The sequence below is a fragment of the Rhinoderma darwinii genome, chromosome 2 (assembly GCF_050947455.1).
Source record: "Rhinoderma darwinii isolate aRhiDar2 chromosome 2, aRhiDar2.hap1, whole genome shotgun sequence".
In the NCBI taxonomy this organism is placed as follows: domain Eukaryota; kingdom Metazoa; phylum Chordata; class Amphibia; order Anura; family Rhinodermatidae; genus Rhinoderma; species Rhinoderma darwinii.
This window is the reverse complement of record NC_134688.1, coordinates 376325968-376341844: the sequence shown is the minus strand read 5'-3', so window position 1 is coordinate 376341844 and position 15877 is coordinate 376325968. Positions and strand designations below refer to the sequence as shown.

At 42.6% G+C, this 15877-nt stretch overlaps 1 protein-coding gene across 4 annotated transcripts in view; it reads left to right on the top strand.

Moving 5' to 3' along the window:
- NME7 (NME/NM23 family member 7) overlaps positions 1-15877 on the top strand; it is a 129010-nt gene that overhangs the window by 977 nt on the left and 112156 nt on the right. Inside the window, exon 1 of one of the 4 annotated variants that reach the window (XM_075853900.1) lies at positions 2496-2585. The exons of 2 other annotated variants lie outside the window; for them this stretch is intronic. In XM_075853900.1, the coding sequence (XP_075710015.1) occupies positions 2571-2585 (15 nt within the window). In that variant the 5' untranslated portion in view covers positions 2496-2570. Of the gene's footprint in view, positions 1-2495; positions 2586-15877 lie in introns of those variants that run through there. One more of the 4 variants, XM_075853901.1, reaches the window with a different exon arrangement.

The following is a 15877-nucleotide window of genomic DNA, read 5'->3' as shown; positions in this document are numbered from 1 at the left end:
GACCGCCTCAAGTGACTGCTGTCAGGCTATGCACGCTCGGATACGGTAAGTTCACACGTAGCATAAATACTGCAGAAAATCCGCACTATAATACAGTAGCAGCAAAGTAGATGAGATTTGAACAAATCTCATCCACACGCTGCGTAAATGATGAGCGGAAAAGCGCTCAGATACTGACCTATGGTGCGGTTTTTAATCCTCAGCATGTCAGTTGTATGTGTGTTATGAGCAGTTTTCTGCATCGGACATTCCGGCTGAAAAACTGCAGCACAATTTTGTGCGGCAAGTGCTGGTCGGCTGTATAATAGTACCCTCCTTTAGGCCCCACAATAATAATAGTGCCACACACAGCCCCCTGAAGATAGTGCAACACACCGCCTCCCATCTTGTGGATAGCGCAACACACCGCCTCCCCTCTTGTGGCTAGCGCAACACCCAGCCTCCCCTCTTGTGGCTAGCGCAACACCCAGCCTCCCCTCTTGTGGCTAGCGCAACACCCAGCCTCCCCTCTTGTGGCTAGCGCAACACCCAGCCTCCCCTCTTGTGGCTAGCGCAACACCCAGCCTCCCCTCTTGTGGCTAGCGCAACACCCAGCCTCCCCTCTTGTGGCTAGCGCAACACCCAGCCCCCTCCCTAGTAGATAGCGCCACACAGCCCCCCTCCCTAGTAGATAGCGCCACACGCAGATACAATTGAATGTGGCAGTCGCTAGCTCCAGGGCCCACTTTGGTGCTAGCGACGCCACCAGGCATGAGTGGGCCCATTCCGCCTGGCCTATAACTGTTATGAGCCGGGCAGCGTGGACCCAGTAGCAGCCACTATGGCTGCTATAGTTGGCAGGGGGCCCTGAGAGGATGGGGGCCATCGGCAATTGCCCAGTTTTGCTACCCCTAACGCCGGCCCTGCCTACAAGAGACAATGTCTCCCTGCTCTGCTGTCGATGTAGCTACTTACCTGCAAACGCTGATGCTGCAGAATCATCTGTAGCCTCTGGTGCCGATGTGTCCTCGCTCGTCCGACACGATGCAGGACCTGTGAGTGACGTCACAGCGTGATCTGGCAGAAGCTGGGCGTTCTGAAGAGAAGTGGCTGATACTTCTCGTCAGAACGCCCAGCTAGTAAAAGTATTAAAAACGCCCCGATGTACGCACATAATACACGCCCACTTGGACTTTTACTTTTAAACACACCCACTTGGACTTTTGCAAGCCTCATTTGCATAACTACAAAAATGGTCATAACTTGGCCAAAAATGCTCGTTTTTAAAAAATAAAAACGTTCCTGTAATCTACATTGCAGCGCCTATCTGCTGCAATAGCAGATAGGGGTTGCAAAATCTGGTGACAGAGCCTCTTTAAGGACGCCATCATATCCGAGGCCTGGGAACCTGGCTCAGTGTCCTACCAAGTTATGGATTTACAACTTCTTTCTGACTTGTCACGTCTTACACTATTAAAACGCAGAGCCCTGTGCCTGCTCTTGGATATTTTCCGCCATCACAATATGGCGTATACCTGGGGATTTCCCTTTCGTCTACAAGTTCGACATGCTGAACGCCTGCATATTCTAAGGAACCCGAGTGATATCCAAGCCTTTACCTCCGCATTAGCTCTTCGCATGACCACTATCTCGGAGTGGCCCACATTCCCTAGCCCAATGGCACAACGACTGGATTATTGACCGAGACCACAACGTGAGCCTAGAGGCAGGGTTAGAGAGACTGCCTGAACTAGCTACGAATTCCTTACCTGCTGAACAGGTACTAAGCTCACCATCCGCATAGGTTGCGTCATCGCTCTCCTACTGCTAATTCTTTTGTAAGTCTGGGATTGGACTCCCTCCAGAAACATTTCATAGGTATCTCCTGTCTAGGCCAGGTCTCTTTCCACGACCAAATGCTGCACGGTTGGCTGGACTATAGTGGGAAGCGTTCTTCCGGGACTTGATGACATAGCTCCGGAATACCAGCTTTTACGTTTCAAGTAATCTATATAGTGTCATATACTATACTCTGCGGCTCATAATGTTGTGTTTGTATTCTGAGCGATATCTGGTAATGTACAACTTTTACACATTTACAGCATAGACTCCTTCCAGAATTGCCATATTAGTTCATTTAAGGGGAGGTGGGGAGAATGATACAGTCTCTATACTCTGGTCTATAACATTGTGCAGGTCAATTATACCCACACTTTGCACAAAGTACACAGGTAACTAGAGTACGTGTCCTATCCCTACTGGGTTTGGGTTAGAAATTAACAAGATTTTATAGACGGGAACATACCACTGGGAGGGTTTATTCCTCTTGTTCCAATTACCAGCTTACATATTCACTACGACTTCATAAGCGCATGTTCTTCTTTCGTTCTTCTTGTCTGTATTAATGAAATATATTGAACTAATGTTTGACTGTTGTTTTTTGCTAATAGTAACATGTATACAGTTTAATTCCAGATGGCTGTGGCAGGGGGTTGGGAATAGATACGGCAAACATGTCAAGCCCCCATATTGGATCACTCAATGTCAGGGGCCTTAATGTTCCGCAGAAAGTTTTGCAGGTTCTGTACGGTATGCATAAACAAAAGGTACAAATTCTGTTTTCTGCAGGAGACACACTTTACCTAAAATTAAAGATGGGTATTACAGTACGTGCTTCCACAGCGCCAAACCCTAGCTCTAAGTCTAAGGGGACCTCGTTGTCCATTCATAAATCTTTGACGCACTCTCTATTATAGATAATCAAATATATGATTTAGGGCGATATGTATTTCTTAAGCACTAAATTAACATTACTATATACACTATCGCCAACTGGTATCTCCCAACTACAAATCCTGCCTCTACTTGTCGTTCTTTTTTGTCGGCTCTATCCTCGTTTTCAGAGGAAATTTTGATTGTAGGTGGGGATTTTAATTTTCCCATGGATGCGTCTGTTGATACTTCATCCGGGAGGAGCACTGTTCCCCAACGTAACTTATGCGCACTTAAAATAGATTTTCATGCTGTTAGATTAGTTGATGTTTGGCGTATACTACATCCACAAGATAGAGACTTTACATACTATTCTCCTTCACACACACATCGTATGGTCGGATTGATTTCTTCCTCCTCAGCCATTATGCAGTCTCTTGGAAACCACAAACGTCCATAGGGAGTATGATGTGGTCTGATAATGCGCCCATTTTCCTCACCTTATCCTCTCCAGATTTGTCTAGGCGCCCCTGGACTTGGCGATTTGAACGATAATCTCCTTAACTCCTTCCGGTCGTAAACAACTTTCAGATTTTTAATTTTTGTTTTTTCCTCCCCACATTCCAAAGGCCATAACTTTTTTTTTTTTTTTTCCATCTATATAGTCCTACGGGGGCTTGATTTTTGCGGGACAAGTTGTATCTTTTCGTAGCACTATTTATTGTGCCATATAATGTACTTGGAAACGGGCAAAAACTTATTTGTGGGGTATAAAATGATAAAAAACTGTGATTCCTTCATTGTTTTTTGCACTTCGTTTTTAGGGAATTCACTGTGCAATTAAAACAACATGTTACCTTTTATTCTACGGGTCAATACGATTACGGCGATAACAAATATATATATAGTTTTTTTTTCTATATTCTACTACTTTTACAAGTAAAAACCTCAGTCTAAAAGATTACATTTATTTTGTGTCGCCAAATTCTGAGAGCCATGTTTTTTATTTTTCCGTCGATTAAATGGTATAAGGGCTTATTTTTTGCGGGATAAGCTGTAGTTTTTATTGATACCATTTTGACGTTTTGATCGCCTTTTTATTAATTTTTTTGTGGGAAATGAGGTGACCAAAAAACAACTTTATTTGACAATTTTTTTTTATTAGTTCTCCAAGGGGACTTCAACCAGCAATCGCTTGCACGATATACTGAAATACCAATGTATTGCAGTATATCGTCTTTCTGACAGGCTTCTATTAAGCCCTGTCAGAGGCAGGGATTAATAGGAGCACAAAGATGGCGGACATGGGGGCCTTCATTAGGCCCCCAGGCAGCCATAGCAACCATGGCCACCCCGCGATTGCGGGGGGGGCACGATCAGCTGTTAGAGGGGGTCGCCCCCCTCTTTCTAACAATTTAAATGCTGCGGTCGCTATTGACCGCGGCATTTATCGGGTTAAACGAGCCGACACCCGCATAGTATGTTAACATACAGCCGACACCCGCATCGTATGGAGCGGGTTCAGTCCGTACTTCCCCCTACCCGGCTATGACGTATGGATACGTCAAATGTCGGGAAGGGGTTAAAGATGTGGTGTGTGTATCAGACTTGCGACATGCCATTGACTCTTTCTTATTGACACATGCATCAGACTCTATGCCGCTTCCGACACAATGGAAATCACTGAAGTGTGTCCTCCGAGGCACCTTGATAAAGCATGGCTCCGGGCTGAGGAGGGAGAAATCATTTAAGATATCCTCCCTATTACAACACATACACTCACTTAAACTCTTACATAAGTCTGCTAATGTTGAGGGGGAAAGAGATTGTTTAACGAGATAGAGGGGAACTCAAGGATCTCTTGGACCAACAATACCTGCGTTTTCAGGATCGATTTAAGAGTAATGTTTACGAATACTAGAACAAATGTGGGCGCTCAATGTCTCGCCTGCTACATCCTAAAGGTGCTATGACGTTTAGATCCCATATAAAACGACAAGACTGATCTGCTGCTCATGACACAACCGAGATACTAGATATTTTCCGCTCATACTATTCCGATTTATACAATATTTGTGGCCACCATGCTGATATAGACCCTCATAACCTTTCTGAGAAAATTTGAGAACTATATCACAGAAATACCCCTTCCTCCTGTGGATCAAGTATCTAAAAACCTCTTAGATGAGGAATTTAGTGAGCCTGAGATAGGAGTCGCCATCAGATTAACCCCTGCAGGAAAGAGTCCTGGGCCTGATGGCTTTATACCAGCTTTTTATAAGTTACTTCAGGAGCCTCTCACCCCGTTCCTCATAAAGGTCTTCAACTCTCTTTCCGAAACCTCACCCTTTGTTACACAATCTTTAGAGGCACAAATTAGTGTTCTCCTGAAACCGGGAAAGGACCTGTGTGTTTTTTTTTTTGTTTTTTTTTTTATCAAACTACAGATCTATTTACCTCTTAAACGTTGACATCAAACTATTGTCAAAAATTTTGATGAATAGGCTAGCACCTCTCTTCCCCTCCATGATTCATAATGATCAGGTTGGGTTCGCACGGGGCCGAGAGGCACAATAAAACCCAATAAAACCTTTACTGTAACGTCCACTGACCACGAACTCCTTCCATTCGGTCTACGCCCTTCTCTCCAGAGATGTCTGCACATGCGGCAGTCCTGTTCCACAGTGACCACCAGGGTGCGCTCGCGAGGTCAGTCCAGACAAGGAGCCAGGTCGCAGACAGGTGGGAGATTGAGCTGATTGTTCCCAGAGCACCCTGGACTATAAGAAGGGCTGTGCCCCTCCCTGCAATGCCTGAGCCTTGTTGTCGTTATCCTAGTCTGTCTTCCCTCAACAACTGGTGTCCAGACGTATAACAAGGGGTGCGTCACTCTCATTTGCCAGTGACCAGTTGCTTGCTGTCAAGTGGAGTGACAAAAAGGAAGTTTACAATCTGACCACTGTGCATGAGGACACCACAGTGGCAGTGAGAGAGAGGAGAGCTACCACTGATGAAAGGAAACCGGTCTGTGTAGTGGACTACAATAAGTTCATGGGGGGGAGTCGATATATCTGACCAGGTCCTACAACCTTACTTAGTAAAGCATATGACTAGGACCTGGTATAAAAATGTAGTGATCTACCTCATCCAGATGGCTACATATAACTGCTATGTGCTGTACAAGACACAAGGAACGCTCAGTTTCCTACAGAACCAGGAAAATATTATAGAGCACCTCCTGTTTGACTCCCCCACACCTGGAGAATCAGAGGATGTCCAAACACTCACTGAGCGCCACTTCCTTCACCCAGTCCCTGCCACTGAGAATAAACAATACCCCCAAAAAAAGATTGCCGGGTGTGAAGTAAACATGGAAGGAGGTGGGATACCCGGTTTTACTGCCTCATGTGCCCTTCAAATCCAGGCCTGTGCAACTTTCCCTGTTTTGAGACCTTCCACATAGTTTGTAATTATTTTATATAACTATTAGGGAACACCAAAAAGGGTGGAGTGGGGGATTCATTTTAGGGAGTCCATTTCATTTATTCATATTTTTTGTTTAGTTTCTTGGCTTTCCAAGGGAGGGAGGGATTTTCTTAAGGGTAGTAAAGTGTATTTATTTTCAGACTGTAATGCCAGTTGCACACGACCGATGTGCCGCTCTGGACGTTTTTAACAGCATCCGAGTGGCGCCGAATAGTCTTCAAGGACCCATTCACTTTAGCCGGTGAACCGGGTCAGAGAAAACTGACCCGATTCTCCGATCCGTGGAAAGATAGGACATGTCCTATCTTTCCACGGATCACTGACGGGACTCGGCGTCGTGTGCATGAGGCATAAAACTAATTTTACCCCCTATGTTTGTTTTTTTATAGAATTCTTGGACAATTACACCCAAGACTTGATCACTCACAAATTAATATATTTTTTTATTAACACAGTTTATTGTGAAGGCGCCCACATCTGTCTAATCAGAACATGGACAACCCCCACAAGTGTTCTTGAAATAAAAAATTAATTTGGGCATTGAATTTATTAGTAGATAAATCCAATACGTACGGCCTATGCCACCCCTGAATTAGTGGAAGTCGTGCATTTTAGCAATGATTACAATAATAAATTGAGGATGAATTTCCTTTTTCTGATGACTATGTCCTGCTACATACAGCTGTTACATTCCTAATTCTGTACCGTGATATGGGCATCATATATATTTTTTTTAGAGGATCTATGATAATCGAACTGTTCCTTATCAATACACCATGGGCTTTGTTACAGTTTTGTTCGGGTTTTTACTGGACGTAGTACACCCGACAATTCTTCTGGAAATGCTGACATTATTTTGGGGACTAGTGATCCTTTACTGTTCCTATAGATAGTTTTGGACACTGCCCCTTTTATATATACTTTAACCGATTGGCTTGTTTTGTGCACATAGCGGTTCCTACCTTGCCGGGCAGGGGCTTGTTATGGTGTACCGCGTCACTTGGCACGTTCGTCCCTCATGTAGAGATTGATGGAGCTAAAGAGACGTTTTACAACTAGTCACCGGACAAAAAAGCTTGTCATGACAGCCCTGCAGGTGTTCTATTTAGTGAACAGACTCAAGATTGCCACATTGTGGGATACATTTTCCTCCATTTTTTTGAAGCTATTGCCCGTCACTTCATTTTCATGTGCACTTTACAAAGCAATCTGTCTTTAAAATGATACATTTGTGAAAAAAGTACAAAAAAAAAATGTTTCCACCTGCTTTGCGTTAAATTCAGCTACAACTCGCTACACCCCTAGATAAATACCTTTAAGGGGTCTCGTTTTCTAAATGGGGTAATTTATGGGGAGTTTCTATCGTTCTGGCAGCTCAAAGCCTCTCCAAATGTGCATTGGGCCTAAAACATTTTCAAGCAAAATGTGTCCTGAAAGCCTCTGGGTGCTCCCTTCCTTTTGGGGTCCTGCCGTGTGTCCAGGCAGCGCATTAGGGTCACAATGAGGGTATTTTTGAACACAGGAGAAACATGGTGATAGATTTTGGGGTGTGTTTTCATGATTCTCTTGTTCGCTTTACAAAGAAATCGGTCTTTAAAATGTTAAATTTGTGAAAAAATTTTAATTATGTATTTTATTCACCTGCTTTTCATGAATTCTTACAAAAAAATCTGAGGACAAAATACTTACAACACCCATTAATAAATACCTTAACCCCTTTAGGACACAGCCTGTTTTGGCCTTGTGGACACAGCCTATTTTTTCAAATCTGACATGTGTCACTTTATGTGGTAATAACTCCGGAATGCTTTTACCTATCCAAGCGATTCTGAGATTGTTTTCTCGTGACATATTGTACTTTATGTTAGTGAAAAAATTTGGTCGATAAATTCAATATTTATTTGTGAAAAACTTCAAATTTTAGCAAAAATTTGCAAAAATTTGCATTTTTCTAAATTTAAATGTATTTGCTTGTGAAACAGATAGTAATACCACACAAAATAGTTACTAGTTAACATCCCCTATATGTCTACTTTATGTTTGCATCATTTTTTTTCACGTACTTTTATTTTTCTAGGACGTTACAAGGCTTAGAACTTTAGCAGCAATTTCTCATATTTTCAATAAAATTTCAAAAGGCTATTTTTTCAGGGACCAGTTCAGTTCTGAAGTGGCTTTGAGGGCCTTATATATTAGAAAGTCCCCATAAATCACCCCATTTTGAAAACTGCACCCCTCAAGGTATTCAAAACCACATTCAGAAAATATTTTAACCCTTTAGGCGTTTCACAGGAATTAAGGCAAAGTAGAGGTGAAATTTACAAATTTCATTTTTTTTGCCGAAATTCATTTGTAATAAAAAAAAATCTGTAACACAGAAGGTTTTACCAGGGAAACGCAACTCAATATTTATTGCCCAGATTCTGCAGATTTTAGAAATATCCAACATGTGGCCCTAGTGTCCTAATGGACTGAAACACAGGCCTCAGAAGCAAAGGAGCAGCTAGTGGATTTCGGGGCCTCCTTTTTTTAGGAATATATTTTAGGCACCATGTCAGGTTTGAGGCGGTCTTGTGGTACCTAAACAGCCGAAACCCCTCCAAAGTGACCCCATTTTGGAAACTACACCCCTCAAGGCATTTTTCTAGGGGTATAGATAGCATATTGACCCCACAGTTTTTTTGCAGAATTTAGTGGAATTAGTCTGTGAAGATGAAAATCACCTATTTTTCTGTGGAAACATAGAATTTTTTCATTTTTACAAGGAATAAAGGAGAAAAAGCACCCCAAAATTTGTAAAGCAATTTCTCCCGATTACGGCAATACCCCATATGTGGTCGTAAACTGATGTTTGAACCCACAGCAAGGCTCAGGAGGGAGGGAGCGCCTTTTGGATTTTGGAGCGCAGATTTTGCTGGATTGGTTTTCAGTGCCATGTCGGGTTTGCAACGCCCCGGAGGGACCAAAACAGTGTAAACCCCCCAAAAGTGACCCCATTTTGGAATCTACACCCCTCAAGGAATTTTTCTAGGGGTATAGTGAGATTTTGGCCCCTCAGGATCTTTTTTAGAGCTAAGGTGACCAAAAAACAGCGATTTTGGCGCTTTAAATTCTTTATTTATTACAGCGTTCACCGTGCGCAATAAATTACGTTTTAATTTATTCTGCCGGTCGGTACGATTATGGCGATACCATATGTGTATAGATTTTTTTACGTTTTGCAGCGTTTGCACAATAAAATTAAGTTTCTATAAAATAATTTATTTTCTGGGACACGCTATTTTGAGCCGTAACGTTTTTATTTTTTCGGCAAAAAAGCTGTGGGAGGTCTTGTTTTTTGCGGGACGGGTTGTAGTTTTTATTGGTACCATTTTGGGGTAAATGCGACTTTTTGATCACTTTTTATTCTATATCTTGGGAGGGGTGGTGACCAAAAAATAGCGATGCTGACAGTTTTCCGTTTATTTTGTTTGCGGCGTTCACCGTGCGGAAAAATTAACATTATAGTTTCATAGATTGGGTCGTTACGAACGCGGCGATACCAAATATGTGTACTTTTTTTTAACGTTTTCATTTTTTCCCTATAATAAATGACTTATTATAGGAAAACAAAATCTTTTATTTTTACACTTTTATAAAACATTTTTATTAACTTTTTTTTACTTTTTACACTTTATATTTTTGTTTATTAACCTTTCTTTTACTTTTTACACTTTCTTTTTTGACCTGCAGCTCTGATCGCTGCTGGAATACATTACACTACCTAGGTAGTGTAACGTATTCCAACTGTCAGTGTGACGTCACAGTCACTCTGACAGTTGGTCTACGAGGATCAACAGAGGCTGATCCTCATAGGCTGACATACATGGCAGACCTGGGGGCCGTTGTCTGGCCCCCGGGTGCCATCACAAGCATCAGAAGCCCCCACGATTGCATGGGGGCTGCTGATGCGCTACAAACCCGCTACATGCGGAGATCGCAATCGAGCCCCGCATGTAACGGGTTAATTGCCGAAATCAGCGGCGATGAGCCGCTGATCGGCAACACTGGAGAGTGTCAGCTGTCGGGGACAGCTGATCTCCAAGTTCCCGATGCACACTGTCGCCGACAGTGTGCATCGGGAACGGCACAGTGACTTTCTGTCACTCTGACAGGAAGCCTATCAGGACCAGCCGAAGGTTGGTCCTGATGGGCTTCTGTCCATGGCAGACCCGGAAGCCATTGTTTGGCTTCCGTTTGCCATACTAACTATCGGCAGACCCCGCGATTTCGGACGGGGGTCTGCCGATATGTTAGAAACCCCTAAAATTCGGCGATTGCACCCGATCGCCGAATTTAAGGGGTTAATGCGCCGAAATCAGCGGCAAAGGACCGCTGGCCGGCAAGAGGGGAGTGTCAGCTGTCGGCGACAGCTGACCTCCTGGTTCCCGGTGCACACTGTCGCCGACAGTGTGCACCGGGATTAACTCAGTAACTGTACGTCCTCGTGCGGGAAGTAACTTCCCGCAACGACGTACAGTTACGTCCTGGTGCGGGTAGGGGTTAAGGGGTGAAAACTTGGCTTGGTGCAGGAAAACAAAATGTTCTTCAAAATGTATAAAATTATTATTAAATTTGTAAGTCTTCTAAATTGTTCAAAAATGTTTTGTTTTGCTTTTCAAAAGTGCTGCCAAAATAAAGTAAAGAGATGGAAATATATAATAAATTTTTTAAAAAAAGTGTACAGTATGTATGTACATATCTGACATTGCAGTTCAAATTAGTGGAAAATTAAAATTTTTACAAAATGTCAGCAATTTTTTTCATTTATTTTTTTTTAATTAATTTACGCAAATCGTATCCGTCTACTTTTACCACCTAAAGAAAGTACAACATGTGACGATAAAACAAGGTCCGAATTACTTGGATATGCAGAACTATTATAGAGTGAGGGTATGTTCAAACTACCTATTTTCAGACGTAATTCAGGCGTTTTACGCCTCGAATTACGCCTGAAAAGACGGCTCCATTACGTCTGCAAACATCTGCCCATTGCTTGCAATGGGTTTTACGATGTTCTGTTCAGACAAAGTGTAATTTTACGCGTCGCTGTCAAAAGACGGCGCGTAAAAAGACGCCCCCTTCAAAGAAGTGCATGTAATTTCTTTGGACGTTTTTGGAGCCGTTTTTCATTGACTCCATTGAAAAACAGCACCAATTACGTCTGTAATGGACGCCGCAAAAAACACGAGTACTTGCAAAAACGTCTGAAATTCAGGAGCTGTTTTCGCCTGAAAACAACTCTGTAATTTCAGACGTATTTTGCGTTTGCGTGTGAACATACCCTTATTGTCTGATAAAATCAGACATACCAGATTTAAAAAATCTGGCTTGGTCATTGGGATCCAAACAAGCTTGGTCATTAAAGGGTTTACAAAGTGGTTGGTACAGAAGACCTTGCATGCTTCACAGGAAAATAAAAAAGTTGCAGTACCTATAGGTTGCTGTATTACCCTATTCTGTGGCGTTTAAAAAAAATTCTCTTCAGCCGTTACTAACAAAATATAAGGCTACGTTCACACCACATTTTGGTTATATAGTTGAAGAATAAGTTTTGTTTTTTTTTTTTTTTGTTTTTTTACTGCAAGAAAGGGATGCAACAGGATTCCGCCTGGATACTTGTTTTTTTTTTCCTTCTTTCTTACAGGATAGAAAACAGCCAGTTGCGCTTGTCAAAAAAAAAACAAAAAACATCCGGGCATATACTGTGTTTTGGTGTTTTCTTCTTTTTTTTTTTTTTTTTACAATAAAATTCAATCACAACACACTCTAACTATATAGTCCTACTATTGCACCCTTTTCTAGCAGTATATGTTTGATTTTTTGCAGTTATGCTTCAACTGTATGGAAAAAATGTAATGTGTCCTAGTCTAATCATGGTAAAATTTGGAATGCCCAAAAATATGAAGAACATTCCAGCTTCCCTGACTCCTAAATGGCTACTATGCATTAGTAATGCCGGAATGAGAGAGCCAAGGATGATTCACTGCATAACTTTAAACACTTTATGGTAGTAGTAGGAACAGTTCAGGTTTTCTTATTGCAGGTCAACTACCTCTGATACAGTGTGCCTCTCTTTTCTGTAGCGTCTTACCATTTGATCTCTTGAACAAAGTCAAATGTAACCTGTCAGCAGTGCTTACTTTAGATTATGATGCCCTGGCTAATCTCAACTAAAATGACATCCGCTAAATGGCCCCTAGAAGTGCCAATCTAGGGCAAGAACTTCTGCTGGACCTTTATTGTTACAGAGCCTAGGTCCACTGGTGAACCCTCTGGTATTTTGGTGGGCCTGTCCTACCCTGGGAGCAATTGCGCCCTCTAGTTAGGTGTTAAAGGGAATCTGTCACCACGTTTATGCTGTCCTCTCTGAGCGCAGCATGAAATAGTGATGGACACGCTGATATGAGCGCTGTGTCTGTTATATCTGCCTGTAGAGTACTTATTGTGAAATTGACACTATTTTTTAGATGCATTGCGGCGAGAACTAGGAATCCTCTGTACTCCTGATCTGCGGGCTCCACTCATCGCTGATTGACCACTTTCTGTCTGTGCACAATAATAGGGAGAAAGCTTTCAATAAGCGTCAGATGGGGGACTCAAATTTTTCAAAAAGTACATCAGACACATATAACCGATACTGCGCTGAAATCCGTGCATCTGTCACTCTATGCTCATAACGTGGTGACAGATTCCTAATAAGGGATATTTACATGAAAGCTGAACAATAACCTATTTTCACATTTTGTAGTTTTGTTTTTGTTTCTTTTAGCCAAAACGGAAGTGGAGCCTACAGGGAAAATAAGTCTAACGCCTCATGCACACGACCGAGTGTGCCGACTCGGACCATTTTTCAGGGACCCGATTCACCCGCTAAAGTGAATGGGTCCGTGCAGACTATCGGGTGCCACTCTGATGCCGTCAAAAACAGCCCAAGTGGCACAACGGTCATGTGCAAGAGACCTAATTTAAAGCTTTGAGTCTTCTCTTATCTGGATTAATTCTTAGTTTTGGCTGCAAAAAAACCTGTGTCAAAGTGCAAATTGTGAACTGGGCTTTGAAGGGGTTGGCCAATTAGCACAAGCTCTTTCCTAAATGCAGACCTTCTGGTGACCATCTGAATACCTCGGCTCCAGCACCCCAAACATCTCATGAAATGTCAGCTCATATCTCCAGGTCAAACTGCAGGTGCCACACGTTCCCCCATACAAATAGAACGCCCTCCAGAGCAGGAGACGATCTTAGCAGTTCCTATAAAGACATCTAGAAAGTAGTTGTCCTGATGGGACAACCCCATTAATGTATGATAGATCTCATCTCTAAATATGACAGCTGTTTGTAACAACTTCTTAGTGAGTAAGGTTAACAAAATATGTAAGTAAATGCAGTTCAACCTATTATCAGAAGCAATGCCCGAAGTTGTGGTTCTTATTAAAGGGGGTTTTACACTGGGAGATTATCGGGCACACAAGCGTTCATATAACGCTCGTTGCCAATCGCTGCCCTATTTACACAGGGCAATTATCAGCAGATGAACAAGCAAACGCTGGTAATGTATAATAATGTATGGGGACGAACGATTGGAGTAACGAGCGCTTGTCCCCATCCATAGCTCCTTGTGACATCCATAGCTCCTTGTTGATCGGCACTCGCTGCACCAGCCAAAAAGATTTTGGCCGGTGTAATAGGGCTTTTAGTCTCTTCGCATCTGCGTTGTGGCTTCTGTTTATAAAGGAAGACACAAGTTATTTCTGGATCCGTCATGTGATTGATACAACCGGTGCCCGATGTACCCTATTGATTAACAAGTGCATGGATGCAGCACTGTTCCTTTTGTAAAATTTTATGGAAATGTGATGCAAATGTGAACAGAGCCTTTACCGACTGTAAAATCTCTGTCAATAGCAGTTAATGCTACATCTAATTTTAAGGCTATAACATAGAAAACTGGCGGCACGATCCTTCTTCTTTTTCTCTCTATTGTCTTTTCCAAACCATTACAATCTGCCAAGCAATAGGTCATTTTGGATGGTCTTCACTACTTCTGTATACATGGGTATGGGCTACCATCCCTACCTGCCTCGCTTATTCTTCCTTCTTATAATCATCAAGCGTGTTGGCAGTTCTGAATAATTTCTCTGTGGAAACTTTTTGCTGTAAGCCAATGAGACAACACCAGATCTAAATGGACAGTTAGGTCTCATTCACATCTGCTTTGGAGGCTCAATTATGGGCCTTCGTTGCAGATCCATCCGAAATTTCTGTGCATGCTGCACTATTGTTTGCGGTAAAACCACAGACCACCTGACGGAACCTATCATAGTCAATGGGTTCCATCGTCCGCCGGAGGTGTCCGTTATGCAACGGAACCTGTGTGTCCGTATTTTTTGTTGCTCTGCTTCTGTTACTGAGCAGAGCAATGGAATACTGAACGCAGATGTGAACATAGCATTAAGGGCCTGTTCACATCACCGTGTGCTTTCCGTTTCGAGGTTTCCGTCGGGTGAACCCCGCAACAGAAAGTGAAAGTGACAGCACAGCTTCCGTTTCAGTCACCATTGATCTCAATGGTGACGGAAACATCGCTAATGGTTTCCGTTCATCACCATTCCTGCTGGTTTCCGGTTTTCCGACTGAATCAATAGCGGAGTCAACTACGCTATTGATTCCGTCGGGAAACCAGCCGGAATGGTGACGAACGGAAACCATTAACGATGTCACCGTTGAGATCAATGGTGACTGAAACAGAAGCTGTGCTGTCACTTTCCGTTGCGGGGTTCACCCGACGGAAACCTCAGACGGAACCCCGGAACGGAAAGTGAACGGTGATGTGAACAGGCCCTAATAAACAGGTATTTTTGTGTTAGAACTCTCAGGAGCTAAATCCATTATACATTTACTGCCTCCTAAAGTCTATAGTTTTTTTTTGTTTCTCACAATGCTGCCAGGTGGCACTGTGGCACTTTCTGTTCCCTTTGAAACTGGAATGCAACAATGACATTCATTTTAGAGGTGAAAGCCTATGCTGTATTAACAAACGTTCCACATGTAAAAAAAACATCGGCAGAAAATAACCTTAGAAATGTAATGTCATCACTGAACCAGACAAGTAATGCAATGCAGAAATGTAAAAAAAAGATGGGTGACAAAAATGGCATGGATTGGAATTGCATAACAAATTTCCTGATGGTTTTGTGTGGGATACGCTATTGTCTTTATCTCAACATAAATCATTTAGTCAATCGGTCTGATTCATGTTTGTACCAATAAAAAGGGAATGTGGCATACCCATCAGCTTACAGAGATGGGAAAGTGGGGCGGGTGAATGCAACCTCAGATTTTTCAGGTGCCAGCCACAGTACCCACTATCATAACTGTGCTAGCCACAGTACCTGCTCCTATAGCCAACCAATATAACTCCATAACCATTCAAAGCACAGCACTTCCATAACCATGGCAGCCACAGTGCCTCCATAACCGTGCTAGTTACAGTAAATCATGCACCTTTTCTATTCTCCTATGCTGCATTGTTTTCCGCTTAAAGAATTCACATATAGTGGGTGGCTAATCGCTGTCTCTCACATATATCGTCCTCTTCAACTGTATCTGACATATGGAATCTGCTGGGTCAGAAAAGCTGTCTGTGACATTTTTGCTTTGA